This window comes from Alnus glutinosa, chromosome 14, assembly GCF_958979055.1.
Source record: "Alnus glutinosa chromosome 14, dhAlnGlut1.1, whole genome shotgun sequence".
Taxonomy (NCBI): Eukaryota; Viridiplantae; Streptophyta; class Magnoliopsida; order Fagales; family Betulaceae; genus Alnus; species Alnus glutinosa.
Window position 1 is genome coordinate 4,648,289 of NC_084899.1, and position 20,098 is coordinate 4,668,386.

General features: G+C 34.6%; 2 protein-coding genes, 1 long non-coding RNA gene and 1 pseudogene across 4 annotated transcripts; 1 reads left to right on the plus strand and 3 right to left on the minus strand.

Moving 5' to 3' along the window:
- Nucleotides 1-20,098, minus strand: part of LOC133857553 (uncharacterized) — a 20,682-nt pseudogene continuing 584 nt past the window's right edge.
- On the plus strand, nucleotides 4,105-4,781 carry LOC133856905 (uncharacterized). The gene is made up of 2 exons (XR_009898252.1): nucleotides 4,105-4,228; nucleotides 4,322-4,781. It is a non-coding gene; the product is annotated as an uncharacterized LOC133856905 (long non-coding RNA).
- LOC133858150 (protein FAR-RED IMPAIRED RESPONSE 1-like) lies at nucleotides 5,374-8,750 on the minus strand. Of its 2 annotated transcripts, XR_009898456.1 has the most exons (5): nucleotides 7,284-8,750; nucleotides 7,077-7,190; nucleotides 6,908-6,970; nucleotides 6,249-6,393; nucleotides 5,374-5,628 (listed from the first exon to the last, which is right to left on the minus strand). XR_009898456.1 is itself a non-coding variant. In XM_062293608.1 (4 exons), the coding sequence occupies exons 1-3, from the start codon at nucleotides 8,700-8,702 to the stop codon at nucleotides 6,911-6,913; spliced, it is 1,593 nt and encodes a 530-aa protein (XP_062149592.1). In that variant the 5' UTR covers nucleotides 8,703-8,750; the 3' UTR covers nucleotides 6,075-6,393; nucleotides 6,908-6,910. The 2 variants fall into 2 exon arrangements, 1 of the variants encoding a protein (XP_062149592.1); XM_062293608.1 differs by lacking the exon at nucleotides 5,374-5,628 and having other exon boundaries at nucleotides 6,075-6,393.
- On the minus strand, nucleotides 8,717-9,724 carry LOC133857420 (protein FAR1-RELATED SEQUENCE 4-like). Its single transcript, XM_062292686.1, has 3 exons — nucleotides 9,614-9,724; nucleotides 8,853-9,502; nucleotides 8,717-8,755 (listed from the first exon to the last, which is right to left on the minus strand). Exons 1-3 carry the CDS (start codon nucleotides 9,717-9,719, stop codon nucleotides 8,717-8,719), a joined length of 795 nt encoding a protein of 264 aa, XP_062148670.1. The 5' UTR covers nucleotides 9,720-9,724.

Below are 20,098 nucleotides of genomic sequence, written 5' to 3' on the forward strand. Positions count from 1 at the left end.
TTAGTTTTCCTCTTGAGTGGGCGATTCAAGCATTCTCACAGTACGGGGAAGCATAAACTCGGCAAATATGGGATAGTGAGAGGACGGGTAATATCCATCAATGTTATCATTCACCACTTCACAAGAAACAGGAATCAGAGATCTACCTCTGAAAAGAATCCAATCAATGTGTACATCCTGCGTTTGACGATCCCAGCAAAGGCAGAGAGCTCTAAAAATCAACTTGAGATATTCAAGAGCTCCCTGTTTGTCACCTGCATGACAGCACCAAATACAATCAAGTGAGGCCATGGCTATAACATGATCAAGGATCAGTCTAAAAGGAGTAAAGTGATACCTTTGAATCCATGGTAAGTGCGTATGAGAGAAACATTTTTCCTCATTCGGGCATTGGGCCATGCAAGGCCGGCTAAATGGCTAGGCAAATTAGGCAATTGCCTAAGGCCCCTAATTAAATAAGGCCCCAAATAGTAATAGTATAGTTAAATTTTCTTTTAAAAAAAAATTAAAGTCCCAATTATAACAAAAAGTTAGTTAATACTCTTTAATTAAGGCCCCAATTATGGTAAAAATAATATTATAACAAAAAAGTTAGTCAGTGCTCTTTAATTAAGGCCTCAATTACTATAAAAAAAATAAATACAATGAATTGAATTCCAAGATATTAAGGAGGAAAAGAAAGAAAAATGGAATATTACATTAATTGTACCCCTGAAATAGTTACTAAACTCGTCATTTTACATAAATTTAAAACTAAGACTAAGTTGTCAATTAAAATAATTTTTAGAATGAAGTAAATTAAATTCTACATAAAAAGAATTATATGTAGCTTAACACAAAATTTGACATCTATTGAAATTAAATGTCTCCTAACAAAGATAAATTTTGCAGGTCATTCAGAAAAAATTAAATATTTAAATATAAAAAAGGCATCACCTAAATTTATTGTCTTAGGCCTCAAAATCTATTGAGCCGGGCCATGCATCCCTCGTATCCCCATAACACCATGCTCTCTGGAGGCAAATAGAGTGAAAGATCAAAAGTAATTTAATTCATTTCCTAACCGGAAAAAGCTAACGCGTTCATTTTTGCAATAAAATGCAAAGATGATGCATTATTAGGTACTAACTACAAATGATGAAAATTCAAACTACAATGATAACCAGGAAGCAATGATAGGGATTCTTTTACCAGGCTATTTTATTTTGTATTTTTTAACGAGTATGAACCATGAGTAGTGATAGGCAGGGGCCATCCTGCCGGCCCCTGCCCGGCCCTTTCCTACGTGGAAAGGGCCACCTCAGTTTTTTATTTTTTTGTTTTTTATTTTTTATAAATTAAAAAAAAAAAAAAAAAAAAAATTCAAATTTTGAAAACAAAATCAGATCGTCTTTCTCATTTTCGCACTTTTCTTCCCCAAGCTTCCCCCCAAATTTTCCCTCCCTCTCTCCATCTACCCAAAATCCCACCGCCGACCACCGTTCGGAGCCCGCCCGTTCTGCCCAGCACCGTTCCGAGCCCAGCACCGTGCCTGCCACCGTTCCGAGCCCGCCCACGTCGTTCTGCCCGCCACCGTTCCGAGCCCGCCCAGGTCGTTCTGCCCGCCACCGTCCCGAGCCCAGCACCGTGCCCGCCACCGTTCCGAGCCCGCCCACGTCGTTCTGCCCGCCACCGTTCCGAGCCCAGTACCGTGCTCGCCACCGTTCCGAGCCCGCCCAGGTCGTTCTGCCCGCCACCGTCCCGAGCCCGCCCACGTCGTTCTGCTCGCCACCGTTCCGAGCCCGCCCAGGTCGTTCTGCCCGCCACCGTTCTGAGCCCAGCGCCGTTCTCCACCTCCGGCCAAAACTTAGGGTTCCGGCGACCCATTTCCGGCCCAGATTTCCCCCATTTCCGGCTCTGGTACCGATCTCCCCCATTTTTGCGTTTTTTCAGTTGTTTTCAGAGTTGCTTTCTTTAGTTCCTTGCTGTGATTTGTGGTTATTTGTGGTTTTTTGCTATTGGGTTTCCGGTTATAAAATGCCTTCTTACATGTTTGTGTTATGTGGACTGTGAAACATTGATTGTAAACCGAAAAACCCCTATGGATATTATTTCTGAAACGCTGTGTTAATTTGCTCCTTACTTGCAGTCATAAAGGTTTTTTTTATCAAAATATGTAAAGCGTTTAAAGGATATGAAGTTCTTGAGAGAGGATTTGGTTTTCAGTACTTACTGTAAGGAGGTAATATATTCTTTCTTTCTGTTTGATTTTCTTTCTGTTTGATTTTTCCTTCACACAGCTTTCTTATTTCTTGTATGCTATTTTCACTGTTAGGGGTACCTACATTTCAGATGCTTTCTCTTTATTATTCATGTAGCATATTGTAATTTTTTTTAAAAATATATTAACATTGAGGGTTATTAGTTTCCATAAACTGGATTCTGCAATTACAGGAAAGGATATCTTTGTGATGATCAGTACTTTTTGATGGCTGCACTTGATTGAGAGTCAACATTTTTACACTTATGTCTATTTCAAAAATGCCAACCAACTTACAATATGATGTTGAAAATGTTGAAAATGCGCAACATTTACACTGCATCCTACCAAGAATGCCTGTACAGCACTATTTCTTATAAATGCAATGCAAACAATGTGGGTATTTTTATTCTTTTCCTAAAAACATGAAAGGGTGAAAAATGATACCTGCAGATAGGCCCCACTCTTGAGTTTGAAGTGAACTCTACTATTATTCCTTTCCATGAAAAATGTTTCTGATGTGGAAGGTGATTCTGCAGTAGCAGAGACAGAGCACCCTTCTCCATCACATGTTAGAAATTGGCCTTGGGAGGTTCGAAACTGAAATTTTGATTCCGTGACTCTCCATAACTGCAATAAAAGAAATAGTGGGATAACATTTTTCCCTACAGACTCTCATAAGGTTAAGATACTCTGTTTAGAACATCACATGAGGGCTATCATGTTCATTAAGTTACACATAAAAGACAAAACATTACTTCTTAGCCTGCAAGCAAAGATAAAAAGAAAAATATAAGAATCAGATTAATAATATTGAAGCTGAAAAGAAACCATAGTCGCTTGAATACAACTAGCAATACTCACAATAAAATATGTAACTCATCGATAAATCCACAATCTCTTGACAGGCACATTGTTGTGATACTCCTGGGAACAGCAATCCATGGAGTCTTAACCTCCCATTCCTCAAAATAAAGAAAATAAAAGGAGAAATAAAGGGAGGAAAAAACTCCAGGGAGATCCATTTCCAACTATATATTACTAAATAATGAAAATTCATGCAACAATACTTCCTTATTTTTTTGGTTAGCTCCACCGACTCAAACTACTAATCACTTCAAAACCTGAAAATGTGACCTTAAGGTTCTCGTTTTTTTCTTTTTCTCGTTTTTTTGATTTGATTTGAAGGATATAAAATCATGAACATTGTATCAAAGCCTGTCTTCCTTATGAAGTATTGTGTTTTGAGTCATAGGAACATTGTTTGTTTTGGTTCTGGTTTCTGTTTCAGGGCTCCCGGTGCAGTTTCTGGTTTGCATGTTAGGAAAAATAAAAAAGAAGCATTTCTCTTTGGTTCATGAATATTGTATCAAAGTCGGTCTTTTCACATATCCTGGACGTGAGCTGCGCCACCGCATTGATTTAAAGGTACTTGATGGTTTCCTAATTTTAGACAAATTTACCAGAAGGAACATCTGCACTCATATTTGTATTGGTTATTCATTCATATGCCCCCCAAGGGAATCGTTAACAAGTTGTGGAAGAGAAGTATCTTAATTTATTTTTTTTAGCCCCCAACTACACGAGGGGAAGAAGCCTTCTTCAATCCTTTTTCCACTTCTTTAACACCCCTCCACATGTTTGTTTCCAGGTTAATTATTTTAGTTAACTTCTTGTTTACTAGATAATTTGTGATTTTCTCTCTCAAACTTTGAAGCAAATTTCTTCCAAACTACTAAAAAAATTGCAATGTACCAATTTTGTTCCATTTCAGCAAAAGTAATTGGTCGGTTTTCAATGACCTTATTTCTTGTTTAAGTAACATATATTTAGCCCCCCACTTCTGAATTTAGGCACAAGTAAATGTCTACAACAAGTGATTTGTCAAGCGGTCATCCGTTATGTAAGTGTGGAATTCCTGCACGTCTAAGGTACTCTTGGACCACATCCAATCCCGCTAAAAAGTGGTATGGATGTAATAACTACAAGGTAATTATTGTTATATTTTGAAATTAGCTTTGTGTTATATTTCGTCGTTAGTAGTTCATGACATTTTTGTTGACCCTTGTTTTTTTCACGCAGAAAGCCGGTGATTGTGATTTTTTTGAATGGGATAAGAAGATGTCTGCATATGAGAAGGGATTAGCGCAATATCTGAAAGAGATGGAGGAGAGAAGACAGGCTGACAATGACAAAGTTGAGGAATTAATTGAAAAAAAATGCAAGGAACAATTAGCGCAACATTTGAAAGAAATGGAGGAGAAAGTTGAGGAATTGATTGAAAAAAAATGTAAGGAACAATTAGCGCAACGTAACAAGAAGATGTTTCGTGTTTTGTTGTTAGTTGTCATTTTGCTGTTAGCCTTTTATTGTTGTAGTTATAGTGAACCTAGACATACTAACTTGATGTTAAAATGAAATTATGAAAACAATTCAGTTGTAAAAGACTTTTGACTTTTTTCTGTTTGTACTAATTTCCTAAATGTATGTTAAACTTAATTGATGACTGTGAACTTTTGGTCTTTGATCATCTTTGATCTCATTTTCACAATAGACTGGTGCTCTACCTGCTTCAAATGAATTTGGTTCTACACTATTGAATGTATTGTATGTTTAGGTAGATGTCAAACTTGAAAAGTTTTTATTTTGATAAAAGATTGTGACGATTAGGTGGGTGAATTGATTTTCAATGAGCTAAGTTTGTAATCTAACCAAATTGATGGCTAAGTTTGTAACCCAATTATAGGTGTTATGATATAAGACTAATCCAACCTATTGCATTAAAACATGTATATATTATTTCACTGTCTCTTCTTCGATCTCTAGATAAATGACGATGATGTCAAAACAAAACAAAACAAAAAGATATAGAAATTAATGGCACAACCTCCATAATACTACTTTGGTACTGTTTCAGAAACTAGCAATTCCCCTACAAAAAACTAATTTGAGTGATTGTCATCCCTTGTTAACATCTTGAGTTACATACGATAAATGTTCCATTCCACTTTTCTATGCTTTAAAATGAGTAAAAATAGAACTTCAGATTATGGAAGAACGAAACAAAACCATCCAGAAAAATATCTAGTGAAGATAAGAATTCATACTTATGGATAGATTTCATTAGCTCATATTATTTCTCATCGGCCAAAATCTCACCATTACAATAACAGTTTCACAATCTAACAAAAGGAGACAAGAAAGATACACAAAACTACTGGAAGTCTCCATTATTTAAGGTTAGTACTCCAGCATATATATACATATTGCACACTCGATTGGTCACATATATCATACAAAACTAGTCTTCAACAGCTCTGATCGATTGGATAAAAGCCCCTCTCTTCATTCAAAAGCACGACCACGTTCCTCTTGTTGTTTGGTTGGTCCTGGAAGGAAGAACTCCAACCACATCAAAACTTATCTTAGATTACAATATCACTAGATTCAAGGAAAACAACTAACCACTAGATTCAAGGAAAACAAATAAATAAAACTTATCTTAGATTACAATATCAATTAAAGTGCTAAAGAATAAAAGGAGATGCAGAATTTGTACACGAGAAGTATACAGAAGGTAACCATTTGCGAAAAGAAATTAAAAGGTAAAAATAACAAACAAAAACAAGGATGTAAGTCCTAAAACAAAGATTAGAATCTTCAATGCAAACGGTTTTGAGTGCAATCAGCGTGTGTGTAATTATCTATTTTCAACACACATTGCCTTTTTTTTTTTTTTTTTTATGCATGAAGGAATGTAGTTTGCTAACTTGAATGAAATAAAGATATTAAACTTCTAAACATGCACACATACAGACAAGTGCCACACCCGCACTATCTCGCTTCTCCATTCTGTTCATGCCCTATATGCTCAAGAATTAATGTGTCCACGTGAACTTTCATGTTAGACTTTATGCTTGTAGGACCATTCAATAAAGAATGTGCACCTTATATTTTCTGGAGAGAAACAAGAATTTATTGAGAAATTAAAAATGCAAGGGATGTATACCTTCTTGCAGCTCAATGGATGACTGCTTAAAGGAAACAGAAAATGTAGAATTTGATGAGCACTGGCTTTGCACATTATAGATGGGATCACCCGAAACAAAAGCAGGATCAAGAAAATTGGTTGTCTGAGGATATGAAGCCGAGCCCTGAAACATTTTGAAAAAGACAATTAGCAGAATACCTGGAAACAATTATCACTTGGAAAAGAAATGAGATTTACTTTAATAGGATCGAAAATTCAGCTGAATTCAATGCCACAAAAGCAATGACAACTTCCAAGAACAGCCCAAGCAATTCACAGAAGTTGAGATATTTCATTCCAGAAAACCAAAAGACCAACTCAGTTCCCAATAAAGCAAATGATAATGCGATACATTGGCACAGAGAAAAGCCCAAAACAAAGAAAAAGAAGTTGATTTCGAATCACAACAACAATGAAAACTTAAAACAATTACCAGAATGCATATTACGATCAGAAAATAAAAGTAGTAAGGCATTAAAAAATATGCAAAAAAAAAAAAAAATCAAGTACTAATAAAGCACAAATCCTCCTGCTATGTAGTTTTAGAAAATTAGTATACATTTGAACAAAAGTGCATTAATGGATGAGATCAACACCAGACTACTTGAAAACAACACTAAACATGAAAGAGACCTTACCACTTACGACAAGTATATAGAATCTCCTTCGAAAATACATGACGATTGTGAATTCCCAAACGTCTGGAACAAATACATCGAACGATTAATATATATGAAATTAAACTATTCGTCAACATGTATGAATCAAATGCACGTATATGAACTTTTTTTTCCCTCCTTTCAGTACCTGTGTAAGTACACTATGTTGTGTTTCAATCACTTGGTCATGCTGCACATCAGTTGAAAAAGGCAACTGATCTTCACTTGTGTCCAGTTCATCTACTAGCGATCTTTGGCATGTCTTCAAAAAATAAAATATTCAAGAATGTTAAAATTAATATTAAAATTACAAATGAACAAGTACACATACAACGACTTTTGAATAGTTGAATACCTTCTTTCTTTTCCCTCGCTGCTCGGGATTTGCGTTGCTCTGTTTCTTATTTCCTCCTTTTGACGACTTTTTTCTCACCACTTTTTCAACCACAGACACTTTTCTGATTGATGGTCGCGCGCCTTTAGTTCGAGCCACAAGAGGACTACACACCTCCACCTCCATACAATCCATGGCTCCATTATCGATCATAGGTGCACTTGGGAGATCTTTTGCACTTGGGAGTGATTGGGAAGGTTGACTTTGTTCACAGCTTGGACCGCTAAATTTCTTAATTAGCATATCAACATACTTTTGCAATTCCATGCAATGGTCCACGTTTGGTGCTGCAATAGCGGCCAACTTCAGCACATTGTTGCTCAGTTCAGCATATCGATCTGCAGTAGGGTTGCCACTCAAAGGATCATAACTACTCTTGATTAACTTATATGGCCGCTTCAAATCCTTCCTCCATCGATTTAGAAAATACTTTTCGGGCAAGAAATCGACATCTTCAAATGTAGTCAACACGGATATGGCATGTTTGCACAAAATTCCTCTTGATTCAAACAAACGGCAACTACAATTCACTTCACATACAGGGCCATTGTAGCAAACATTAAAAACGATTTTTTTCCTATAGGATTCATTAATTTCTACCTGTTCGATCACCTGATAGGTACGAATTCCACATTCACTTTTTAAAAGAGAAGAACCACAATACATAATCGACGAAATCTCCTTCTGAACTTCTCTAAACTTTGCATGGGTGTAAATTTTTTGGAATTGCTTCTCAAAGGGCCAATGGCTCACACATGAAATGGTGGTATTGAAGGAATCGAAATCAGCAACATTCTCAACCTCAACCTTCCTGCGCAAAGCGTTATCGTATTGATCCACAAATTCCTTCAATGAGGTGGACGATTGCACATAACCATCAAAAAAGGCATTCATACTCTCACTACGTTGTGTGGTAGTCATGCCGGCCCAAAATACATCATTCAAATATGTTGGTACCCAAAAAGTCCTTTCACTGTATAAACCACGCAGCCATGCATTCTCCTCTAGATTATAACACTCAAGCATACTCTGCCAACATGAATCAAACTCGTCACATGTATGAGAATTATACACACAATTTCTTATGGCACTCTTAATGGCATAGTATTGTAAATGTGATCCAAACTTTTCCGGAAGTTTTTTCAGTATATGCCATAAACAAAATCTATGACGAGCATTCGGAAACACCTTCTTAATAGCATTTTTCATGGCCCTATCTTGATCTGTAATAATTGCCCTTGGCGCACGGCCCTTCATGCATTTCAACCATGCCTCAAACAACCAAACAAATGACTCCGTATCCTCACTTGAAATTAATGCCGCCCCTAAAAGAATTGATTGACCATGATGGTTTACTCCCACAAAAGGAGCAAATGGCATTTCGTATTTGTTGGTTAAGTATGTTGTGTCAAATGTAACCACATCACCAAAATCTTCATATGATGCCTTACTTCGTGCATCAGCCCAAAAAACATTTCTCAGCCGACACTCATCATCCACATCTATATCAAAATAAAAATCATCATTTACGTTCCGCATTCTATTGAAATAGTCACGAAGTGCTGCGGCACCTCCTGTACCAAGGCGAAGGCGTCTTGAGTTCGCAATATAATTGCGACACTCTCTCTCTCCAAATGTAAGATTCTCATAACCCCCCGCTTCAACGGCTAGTGCGTTATAAATTTTATTGGTGCGGATTCCAGCTCTATCATCTATATCAAGCTTTCTCTTCGTAGCAGGATCCAACTTCTTGTTGCACCGAAAGTATCTCGCTTTACCTGGGCTTAAGTCGTGATTATGCCCTAGATTTACATTTGTCACATACCACGATGTATCCACTAACGTTGCATTCAAAGTAGCCTGACACCCCGTTTTGCTTGTTTTGCTAGCCTTGCACAGGTTATTACTTGAACTGGATGATGCTTTGCCTCCGCGAGCACATGTCAGACTGATGTAGTGTACATCTCCATTTTCATACTTTTTCTTCTTCTTTTGTGTCACACCAAAGCCCGCTTGCTTTCCATAATTCCTATAATAGTCAACGACTTCCTCTATGGAGCCAAATAGCATACCGCTCTTAGGCTCCTCAACAACTTTATCTCCATCTATGAGCTTGGCCTTGGACCGACAATTATCCACACCATCATTCAATTGGTCATTAGCAACAATTTCATTTCCATCTATCACAAAATGAAAAGAAATAAATAAATATGGTGTAAAGAACCCAACTATAAATAATAACATTTATTATGTTACAAAAATTAAAGGTAAGCATGAAGTGTCCAACATACCATTTTGAGGGTCCATTTCGATGGGCACAACATCATCAAGTTCAATATGTGTCAATGAACAATCATCTTCGTGTTGTGAAATCAAGTCCAATTGTGATAAATCCATTTCAAAATTTCTGTAACAAATAAAGATTCATATCAATGCATTATCATTTAAATGATAAATATATTTTCCAGGTTAAAATAAAGTTTCAGATCCTTACATGCATTTTTAGGTAAAAAGTACCAACCGATTTACATCACAAAGCATTCAAACTTGGGGAAAATATTTTAAATTTGTAAACTCTAATAGATTTGAACCATAAAATGAATTTTTTCTATTTCACTTGTTTGGTAAGTAGGTCTCTTTACTCCATCATAGATTTCTTCTAAATGTGGTGGAAACTTTCATGTACTGTATACGTATATTAATGCACGTGACAGTTTGATAGTGTACGAAAAGATGTAATTCATGTCAAAAAAAAAAAAAAAAAGATGTAATATAATTTTACAAGTGTGAGATAATAATCTAGATTTCAGGTCTTTTGAGAGAGTAATAAAAGCACCCCCTATCTTCTATTGAAATATATATCCAAATAATCAAAATGATCTTTAATAACTAAATTAAGTTCAATAATCCAATTAGTGGTATTCTGAATCATCAATCATAAAAGAATAGGAGACAAATGCTGATCGAGGTGATCAGAATTAACTAAAGAATATATATATATATATATATATATATATATATATATATATATATATGGATTTGTAAGAATGGTTTCTAAATATTGTATTTTTTTTCTTAATTAGACGACATTAATGCTAATTTGTGAAGATCTAAATTAACCACAAAAAGACAAACAAGTACCTACTCTCTTGTGCTCTTTATCTCCCTCCTCCTCTTCTTCTTCTTCTTCTTCTTCTCTTGCTCCTTTAAAACAAAGTTGTTGAAAAGGTGTCACAATATATTACTCAATTAATATTAAGCTATATGTGTACAGATAGGTTTATGAACAATAAATGGACTGTTACATATGATGAGTAATGTTTAATTAATTATATAGCTGGCATGTCCTTTAACTTAGTTTTTTTTTCTCGAATTTGTTGAGAGTAGATGAAAATAAAGCCTCTTTAATAGAATTGATGGACATAAAGCCTCCACCTCCACCTCCACCTCCACCTCCACCGTTAGAGTAGCTACTAAAATGGTGAAGCCTGCTGAGGTGAAGGTGTCATGTCAATTGTCAACTGTTTAAGGACCACAAGATCGAGTTAATTACCATATATATATAAGATAGGATTTAAACCCATGCTGCCTCTTCATCACAAGGATAGTTTATATTCCACTTCACTTCAATTAATTTTTGTGAAAGCTAGGGACAGTGCCTCTTCATCAAGATTTCAAGGTATATATATTGGAAATGGGTAATTGACCAAATAAATTAGATAGAGTTATATTTTAAGATTGAGGTATATACAAATTTTATCAAATATTTTATCAAATGAACAAGATATTTTATCAAATTAGATTGAGGTATAAAATATTGCAATATTTTATCAAATGAACAAGACACAAAAGCAAGCTAAAACAGGGAATTCCTTTTCATTTACAACGTATACAATTATCAAATCTGTGGGAATACTTGGGCATAGCTTAGTGAAGAGAGGGCTTTCACAGGGGGCTAACAGTATGTTACAGTTAAGGGAAAGAAGGGAAAGGAAATGTTAAGGATTAAAGACTGCATAAGACAACCAAAGACACTACAAAAATGCTCTTTAATGGAACAAACGATCGTGACCTAGGAACCACCAGTTTCGCTTGGTAGGCCAAGAATGCTCGGCTCACTATGTGCTATATGTAAGAAAAGCCAATCTTAGCCAAATCTTCCTGCCCCCCGCTGGTTTGAAATGAAATGGTCTCCTAAAGAATTGGAGCAAAAAACCAATAGCAAAAAACCACAAATAACCATAAATCACAGCAAGGAACTAAAGAATGGGGGAAATCGGTACCAGAGCCGGGAATGGGGGAAATCTGGGCCGGAAATGGGTCGGAGGTGGAGAACGGCGCTGGGCTCGGAACGGTGGCGGGCAGAACGACGGTGCTGGGCGGGCTCGGCACGGTGGCGGGCAGAACGACGTGGGCGGGCTCGGAACGGTGGCGGGCAGAACGACGTGGGCGGGCTCGGAACGGTGGCGGGCTCGGAACGGTGGCGGGCAGAACGACGTGGGCGGGCTCGGAACGGTGGCAGGCACGGTGCTGGGCTCGGAACGGTGCTGGGCAGAACGGGCGGGCTCCGAACGGTGGTCGGCGGTGGGATTTTGGGTAGATGGAGAGAGGGAGGGAAAATTTGGGGGGAAGCTTGGGGAAGAAAAGTGCGAAAATGAGAAAGACGATCTGATTTTGTTTTCAAAATTTGAATTTTTTTTTTTTTTTTTTTTTTAATTTATAAAAAATAAAAAACAAAAAAATAAAAAACTGAGGTGGCCCTTTCCACGTAGGAAAGGGCCGGGCAGGGGCCGGCAGGATGGCCCCTGCCTATCACTACTCATGGTTCATACTCGTTAAAAAATACAAAATAAAATAGCCTGGTAAAAGAATCCCTATCATTGCTTCCTGGTTATCATTGTAGTTTGAATTTTCATCATTTGTAGTTAGTACCTAATAATGCATCATCTTTGCATTTTATTGCAAAAATGAACGCGTTAGCTTTTTCCGGTTAGGAAATGAATTAAATTACTTTTGATCTTTCACTCTATTTGCCTCCAGAGAGCATGGTGTTATGGGGATACGAGGGATGCATGGCCCGGCTCAATAGATTTTGAGGCCTAAGACAATAAATTTAGGTGATGCCTTTTTTATATTTAAATATTTAATTTTTTCTGAATGACCTGCAAAATTTATCTTTGTTAGGAGACATTTAATTTCAATAGATGTCAAATTTTGTGTTAAGCTACATATAATTCTTTTTATGTAGAATTTAATTTACTTCATTCTAAAAATTATTTTAATTGACAACTTAGTCTTAGTTTTAAATTTATGTAAAATGACGAGTTTAGTAACTATTTCAGGGGTACAATTAATGTAATATTCCATTTTTCTTTCTTTTCCTCCTTAATATCTTGGAATTCAATTCATTGTATTTATTTTTTTTATAGTAATTGAGGCCTTAATTAAAGAGCACTGACTAACTTTTTTGTTATAATATTATTTTTACCATAATTGGGGCCTTAATTAAAGAGATCGACGGTTAGGTTTCCTTTTATATACTGTAATAAGTTGGACTACACTGCTTATTACCATCATACACAACCAAGAGGAATTCCCTCCATATGTTACAACGTCCTCAATAACATGCTGGATATATGGAAAACCAAATTGGAAAAAAAAAAAAAAAAAAAAACGAATTCTCCCAAAATGACATGTCTTGAATAGGGTTGCATTCACATGATAGTACTTTCTTCTGCTTTTTTTTTTTTTTTTTTTTAAGAAAAAAAGTTTTTGATAACCACATTCATGTGATAGTAGCAGTATTAAAGTAGAATCATATTCAATGGATTAGACAAGTGATTCTGGTTCCTACAACAAAAATTGACTGCCCACAAGAAAGTAACACTACAAAAAAAAGGGTCTTTATTGACATTTATTACGTGTCAAGAAGTAAGTATTAAATGTTAAGAAACCATTCCTAACCTTTAATTCCTCACCTATTTCTAATGTCGCAGCTTTGTAGTCGAGAAAGTTTGTTTCCTGTCACATATATAACTTGTGTGACAGGAAAATTTCTTGACACATAAGTTATGTGTCAGGAAATATGGTTTTTTGGCACATGATATATGTGTCACGAAATTTGATTTCCTGGCACATATTGTATGTGTAGGTTTCTATTTGTTTTTTGGCACATAATTTATGTGTCAGGAAACTTGTTTTCCAATTTAAAAAAAAAAAAATTGATTATACTGAAATAATTCCAGCATAATCAAATTTTATGAAACTTGTTAATATATATATAACACGAAATTGACAAAAATCAAGGAAAACATGTCATATGTTTAATTAAGAAACATCCAAGTACTATACTAGCTACTACAAAAAATTAAGGAGAAAATCCCATAGTCAAAAACAAGCTACAAAATCCCAGCATGTGAAGTCCCTGCCGTCCTGATGATGATGTATCACTAAATCTTCCCTGAATTTAGAAAAAAAAAAAACAGAATGAGACATATAGGAACAAGATATACTAATAATGCATCATCATACTTCTGACAATGAAACTAAGACTTGCCTTCAGTGGACGTATCTTAGTGTAAGCGTCGAATTTCTGCTGGTCAATAGAAACTGATAATTTACCTCACAAAACATGGCTTCCACTTGATGTACAAGCTAAACATGGGGAGACCAAGTTTAATTTCAAATACCCAGTATGATATAAATTTCAAGCGTTAAAAAAAATCTTATAAGAAAAAGCTTGCCTTCATTATGTCAGGATTATTCCATGGGCCTTTATTAGATCTAAGGCACCCTCCTTCTGTGGAACAAGTATATGAACAACCCAAGAAGTCTAGAAACTGACTGAAACGAAAAGTGTCTAAGCAACTATTTAACAGATACTAACTTTAAATGAGGGCAGCGCTGCATCCCGGAGGAGAGAGAGAGATATCAGTGAGAGGGAGAGAGATGATCGGCTAATTATTAGAGTAAAGAAAGATATAATGTCAGTTATTAAAGGAAAAGTGGGACTAGTTAGAATATCAAGCGCCAAACAAAAATTAATTAGGCGGGATTTCAAATTTTGCAAAAATATTCCTGGCATATGCGTAAATGACAGGAATTTTAATTTATATGTCATTAAATTATAATATTCTGACACATATTTAAGTGTCCAAAAAAAATTTACAATTTTCTTGACACATAAAATTAAGTGTCAAAAAAATTAAATATTCTGGCACTTTGTAAAAGGTCGGGAATGATTTTTTTTGTTTCCTAACATTTTTCAACAATGTATCACAATAAAAAATAGGATACTGACATTTAAATTAAAGGTCAAGAAAAAAATGCCAACAAATGCATATTTAAGAGGTTGTGTTCCTTCATCCCAGCTGGAAACAGTTAAACTGTTTGTTTTATTCTTCTCTCTCTGAAACAGAAGCATTTGTATTCCAAACATAGAAGCAGTAAGATAATTAATGAATTGTTCTTCTCAAAATAGTTGTCGATAAATCACAAGTTCTTCTTAATTACTCCATATTCATAGTTTAATTTTCAAACAGAAGATCCATAATTCAAAAAAGGATTATTATTTACATATGTGGTTGACATTCAATAAACAATAAATAGGACAGGACCTTAAAACAGCTGGACATCGATCTATATGTCAACGAATACCTTGAATGCACTTCGTCTATGAGCACGAGGACTGAACTGATCCATATTTGTATTGATGATCTGGAAGGAAAACCCTGGTGGCTCGACTTGTTCAATTGGAATGTGTGGAAATCATGTCAAAGAAATAAATGATCCAATACTCTAGGATAGAAAAATTAAAGCACTATGTAAAAGGCAGTTTAATGCTGGATAGAGTAAATTTATAAGGATATCACCCATGTTGCAATACATGGAACACCAGAACCCCATGTGTCATGACATACTTCCAGGAACAGAAGGCGCATCTGACAACCAGAAAGTTCCACCTTCTACCACCTCTACCTTCATTTAATAAAAGAGTGAAGTAACAAAAAAAAATTCTGACAAATGAAAATTAGAAATCTATGCCATATTGGAAAAATAATCAATCTTGTACCTTCTTGTCATATAGAAGTGTTTTCGGATCCTTTCCTTGATATTCCAAATTGAGCATAACGTAGTAGATAATATTAAAGAAAGAAATGAGTCCAATTACAAGCTAAATTTCCATGTATAGGATGATAATAGCAGGGAAAGATCATAAATAAAATGAACACCAGATCATTACGTTCCTTTTACCGTATCCAAGTTAACAAGTAAACAAAATAAGAGAAGAGGAAGGATCAAGCACAACAAACTTCTTAATCTATATGATTAAGGAAACAATCAGAACTTAAAAAGAAGAATGACTTCCATGCCTAAATGAGCAAATTATTACAAGAAACATCACTTGAATCACAACACCCACTCACTAAAAGTGTTGAATCTATTGCTAGGTGAAGATAACATTTGCAGTCCCACATATACAGATATTATCTTTTGGGTTTCATGATGTGTGTGTGTGTATGTATCTGCAAAGACTAATCTATGCATGTATCTATGTGTATAGTACATATTGAATGCATGCGTCTCATATGACAATCCTAGTACAAGAACATCTATACAAATCTCACGCAAAGACCCCGAATCCACATGTACATGCATACATCTATGATCCATATTTGGTCTTGATTAATATTCTTCCTATTAGAATGAACAAGGGTCTATGTAGACCTGGCTGAGACTGAGATGGGATCTATCTCCAGCGGAAACTGCAAGCAAAGGCATGGCATTTATACATTCAATGCATTCCGATCATATCAGTTATTAGGTGGTTGGGCACCATGCCACCACATAGAACAAAATGCATTATGCTCCTGTCTCATAATCCTTTTGCTCAATTACAGGTGGAAGTATACATACAATAAAACTGTGACAGAACAAGTTAATTATCAATCACATTCTGTGAACCTTTGATCCACCACTTCTTCTGATGCGCATGGAATCATCAAGTTTGAGTTTGTGTTTATGAACCATACATGTTGTCTAAAAAACACTTCCCTGGTTTTTGTACATAAAATCACCTTATTTTTCCCTTAGGCCCATTTGCTACCACAGGAATCATTTTGGAGCTTAGACTCAATAGCTATGACGTGAAGACTCAAACTCACATGCTCAATGACAACCAAGTGTGAAATTATAATTGTTAACATTATAATTTAAATATCATATATATATATATATATATATATATATTAGAATAGATTTAATATCTAGATTATTGAACAAGTATAAATTGAATTTTTTAAACAAATAAAGTAAAACTATAAAATTTAATAAACATAATATACCAAAAGAAAATGAGGGAGTTAATTTAGATAGCACACATAGATTATTGAACATGTTCATTGTGTTTATGTCAACCAACTTTTAGGCACATAAAATTGTAACTCCAAATAAAAGTTTCTTCATTATAATGCATCATGAACTTTGAAAAGCTATAATGTTTATAAATCATGTTGCCATGAATAGCAAAAACTTTACAAGCATGCTCTATGAATTGTCACCGTAACATAGTAAAAAAATTCTGTTTCAATAGTCCTAATAACCTATACATAAACACTACCAAAAACATGCCACCATCCAAGCATGCAACTAACTTGATCAAACCAAACTATCAGGAACTACAATTAGCACAAGCTTTCTATCATGAGTTTGAATTTTCAAAAATGCTTTTGTCTGCCTTCATTTTGTATGATTGCTTAATACTAAAATCTGTTTCAAAATACATCACTTTGCAATTTAGTTGTTGGTGAAAGAAGTAAATGAAGTTGTGAATTTTTGGGTTGTAGAAATTGATTGATCTTCGTCTGGCAACTATTGAACAGTTGCAATGAAGAATGTTTGATGTACTCCTCCATGTCCATCAATCATTGTAGCCTTTAGCGGAATAAAGAATTCTTGCTCCAAATAAAGCCTTGCAAGACTTTGTATATTAGTAATGCCCTCCTATTTGTATGAGAACAAAAGTATGAGAGGTTTAATAAATCATAAAAACAAAAATATCAATATTAACATTGAAAAGGGAAAATAGCGCAGAGACAAATTGCAGGTATTGACCAATAAATATAGTGTCCCCCTTCTTCACTGCCTGCAAAGACCAAATCAGTAATACTAACAAACATCTAGCCGCAAAAATCCATGTAGTAGAATAAATAAATACCTAGAATATCATTTTATATCTTCATCATAAATGTACGAGTAAACAAGATGGAATAGAAATAACAGTAATGCTCCGTTTGTTTCGGTATAAAATGGTTTTTGTCGTAAAATATTTTTAAGGAAGTAATTTTTCAGGAAAATATTTTCCATCGAAATCATTTTTCGATGTTTAGCACGTACGAAAAATTACAAATATTTTTTATATTTTTATTCAATCATATTAACTTATAAAAATCAAATTATATTCACAACATAAACAATATTAATGTAAAATAATATATATATATATATATATATATATATATATATATTTTATATTTGGCGCGTACGGATTTTAACAGAAGTGGTCGGAATCCGGCCGTCTTGGCCAGATCCCGGCTAGAACAATTGGATCCGTCCAGGATCCCGGCCAAATGGCTGGGGATCCGGCCATTCTGGTCAGTCTGACCAGAATTTGGCACAGTACCGCCAGAATCCGGCGATGGTAGCCGGACGTCTCCGGATTCCGGCCTAAATTTTCAGATTCTGACACCAACCAGTGCTTGGAATCTTGCTTGTCGGAATTCAGCGATAGTCGTTTGCTTGGACGTAAAGATCGACTGTGTCGTTTAAAACAAGGTCAATTGCGTTTGTCATCTACGAAAAATGATTTATGCATTTAAAATGTATAAATCATTTTTTGAAATTTACTAAGTATTTTTGGTCAAATGAAAATCATTTTTCGGTTGACCAATATTTTTGCCCCTATCAAATGTCGAAAAATGCTAAAATTATTTTTTATAAATTATTTTACATCAAAACAAACGGAGCATAATTGAAAAAAAAAAACTCTTTGAAAGAAAATACAGTCATCTGAAGTGGAGTTCCTGGCAACTCTCACAGCTACATAGGGCATAACAGAGAGAAAAAAAGTGTTTTAACTGTTTAGACAAGCAAACACATCTGATATAGCTCAAAAACCCTAAAGAATAACTTGAGTAGCAAAAGTTCCGAAACAGAACCTTTTGTCAATTTAAAGATTTTGTAATTAAATGCTTGAGATTGACTATTTTTACTTCCCAATTTCTGCTAATAATGCTACTCAGAAGACAAGTCTTCACCAGGTGAAGGCATTGCGTAAGTAATTTAGGCCTTGTTTGTTAAGTTACAAAACAGTATACAGTAATGTGTGTACTATTTATATACTTTTTCTTTTATTTTTTCATATTTCCTATTATTGATCAACATCAAAACATTCTCATTTTTTTTCACTTTTTATATCATATCAATAATTTTTTATTATTATTCAAATAAAAAAATTTACTACAAAATAAAACTTTTTCACCTTTTTATATCATATCATCAACTTTTACTAATTTTAAAATTAACAACCCACTATTTTATTATGCTATGTACATATCTTTTGACAAACAAGCCCTTAAGCTAATCTGAGAGTCCCATTCCGTGATTCCTTTTTATAGCCACAGATAATGAAAAAAAAAAAAGCACTTAAAAAAAAAATTAAAAATAAAACCACATGGCACATGGACAAAAAGTACTTGACCCTAATTTAAATTCACACGCAGAGCACTGCAGGGCACAGTGCTCGACCACTGAGTGTTGCAGCGGGTAAACTATCTACTTTGACCAAGGCTATGAGGAAAAAGTACAGATAATCTTAGCCTGTTTCAAATCAAAAGTACAGATTTTCTTTCGATAATAATTTATCTTCTATAACAAATTTTCCCAAATTATTTAATTGTTACAATATTAAAAGTCAAAGATATGGTGACTCTGAGGAGAAAGCAAGTTCATGTGACACTGTACTTGTCCACAGGTGCTGGAAGAAGAAAGAAAGAGGGCGAAAAGTCTAAAACACCAGAAAAAAAAATCTGATTCCTATCAAAACGAATAAGGGTAAAACTGTAAAAAGGCACGCGAGAAAATAATGCAGAAAAAATGAAAAGACAAAAAGGCCCCGGAAAAAAATCTTTAACAACGAAGAAGGCTACTACAGTAATTTAACATTAAAAGATAAAAAGCCCATAATTTTTTTTTTTAACTTAAAGAATTTAAAAGAGTAAAAACGTAAAACTAACCCAAGAAAAGGCCAAAACTTTGCTTAAAAAAATAATTTCAAGGTAAAAGATAAAGGCCTTGTTTGGAAAGGCTTGGAACGGAACAGCGTAGCGGATGGTTTATAGTTTTTTTATTTTATTTTTACATTTTTTAATATTAATCAATATTATAATATTTTAACATTTTTTTCTTTTTATATCATATCAATAATTTTTTTTATTACTATTCAAATAAAAATTCACTATAATAAATTTTTTTATTATTTTTCTATATAAATTTTTTTTACTTTATATCAAATTATCACTTTTTATTAATTTTAAAATTAACAATCCATTATTCTATTCTGTATAAGAATTTATCAAACAACTCCGGGATGTAGGCAGATTCTTTTACCAACATAAGGATAATAGGGGTAAAATAATAATTTTAAAATCTAAAAAAGTATTGAAAAACAAAAATAACCGTCTCTGATTTAGGTCCAACGAATGCAGAGCAGAATCATA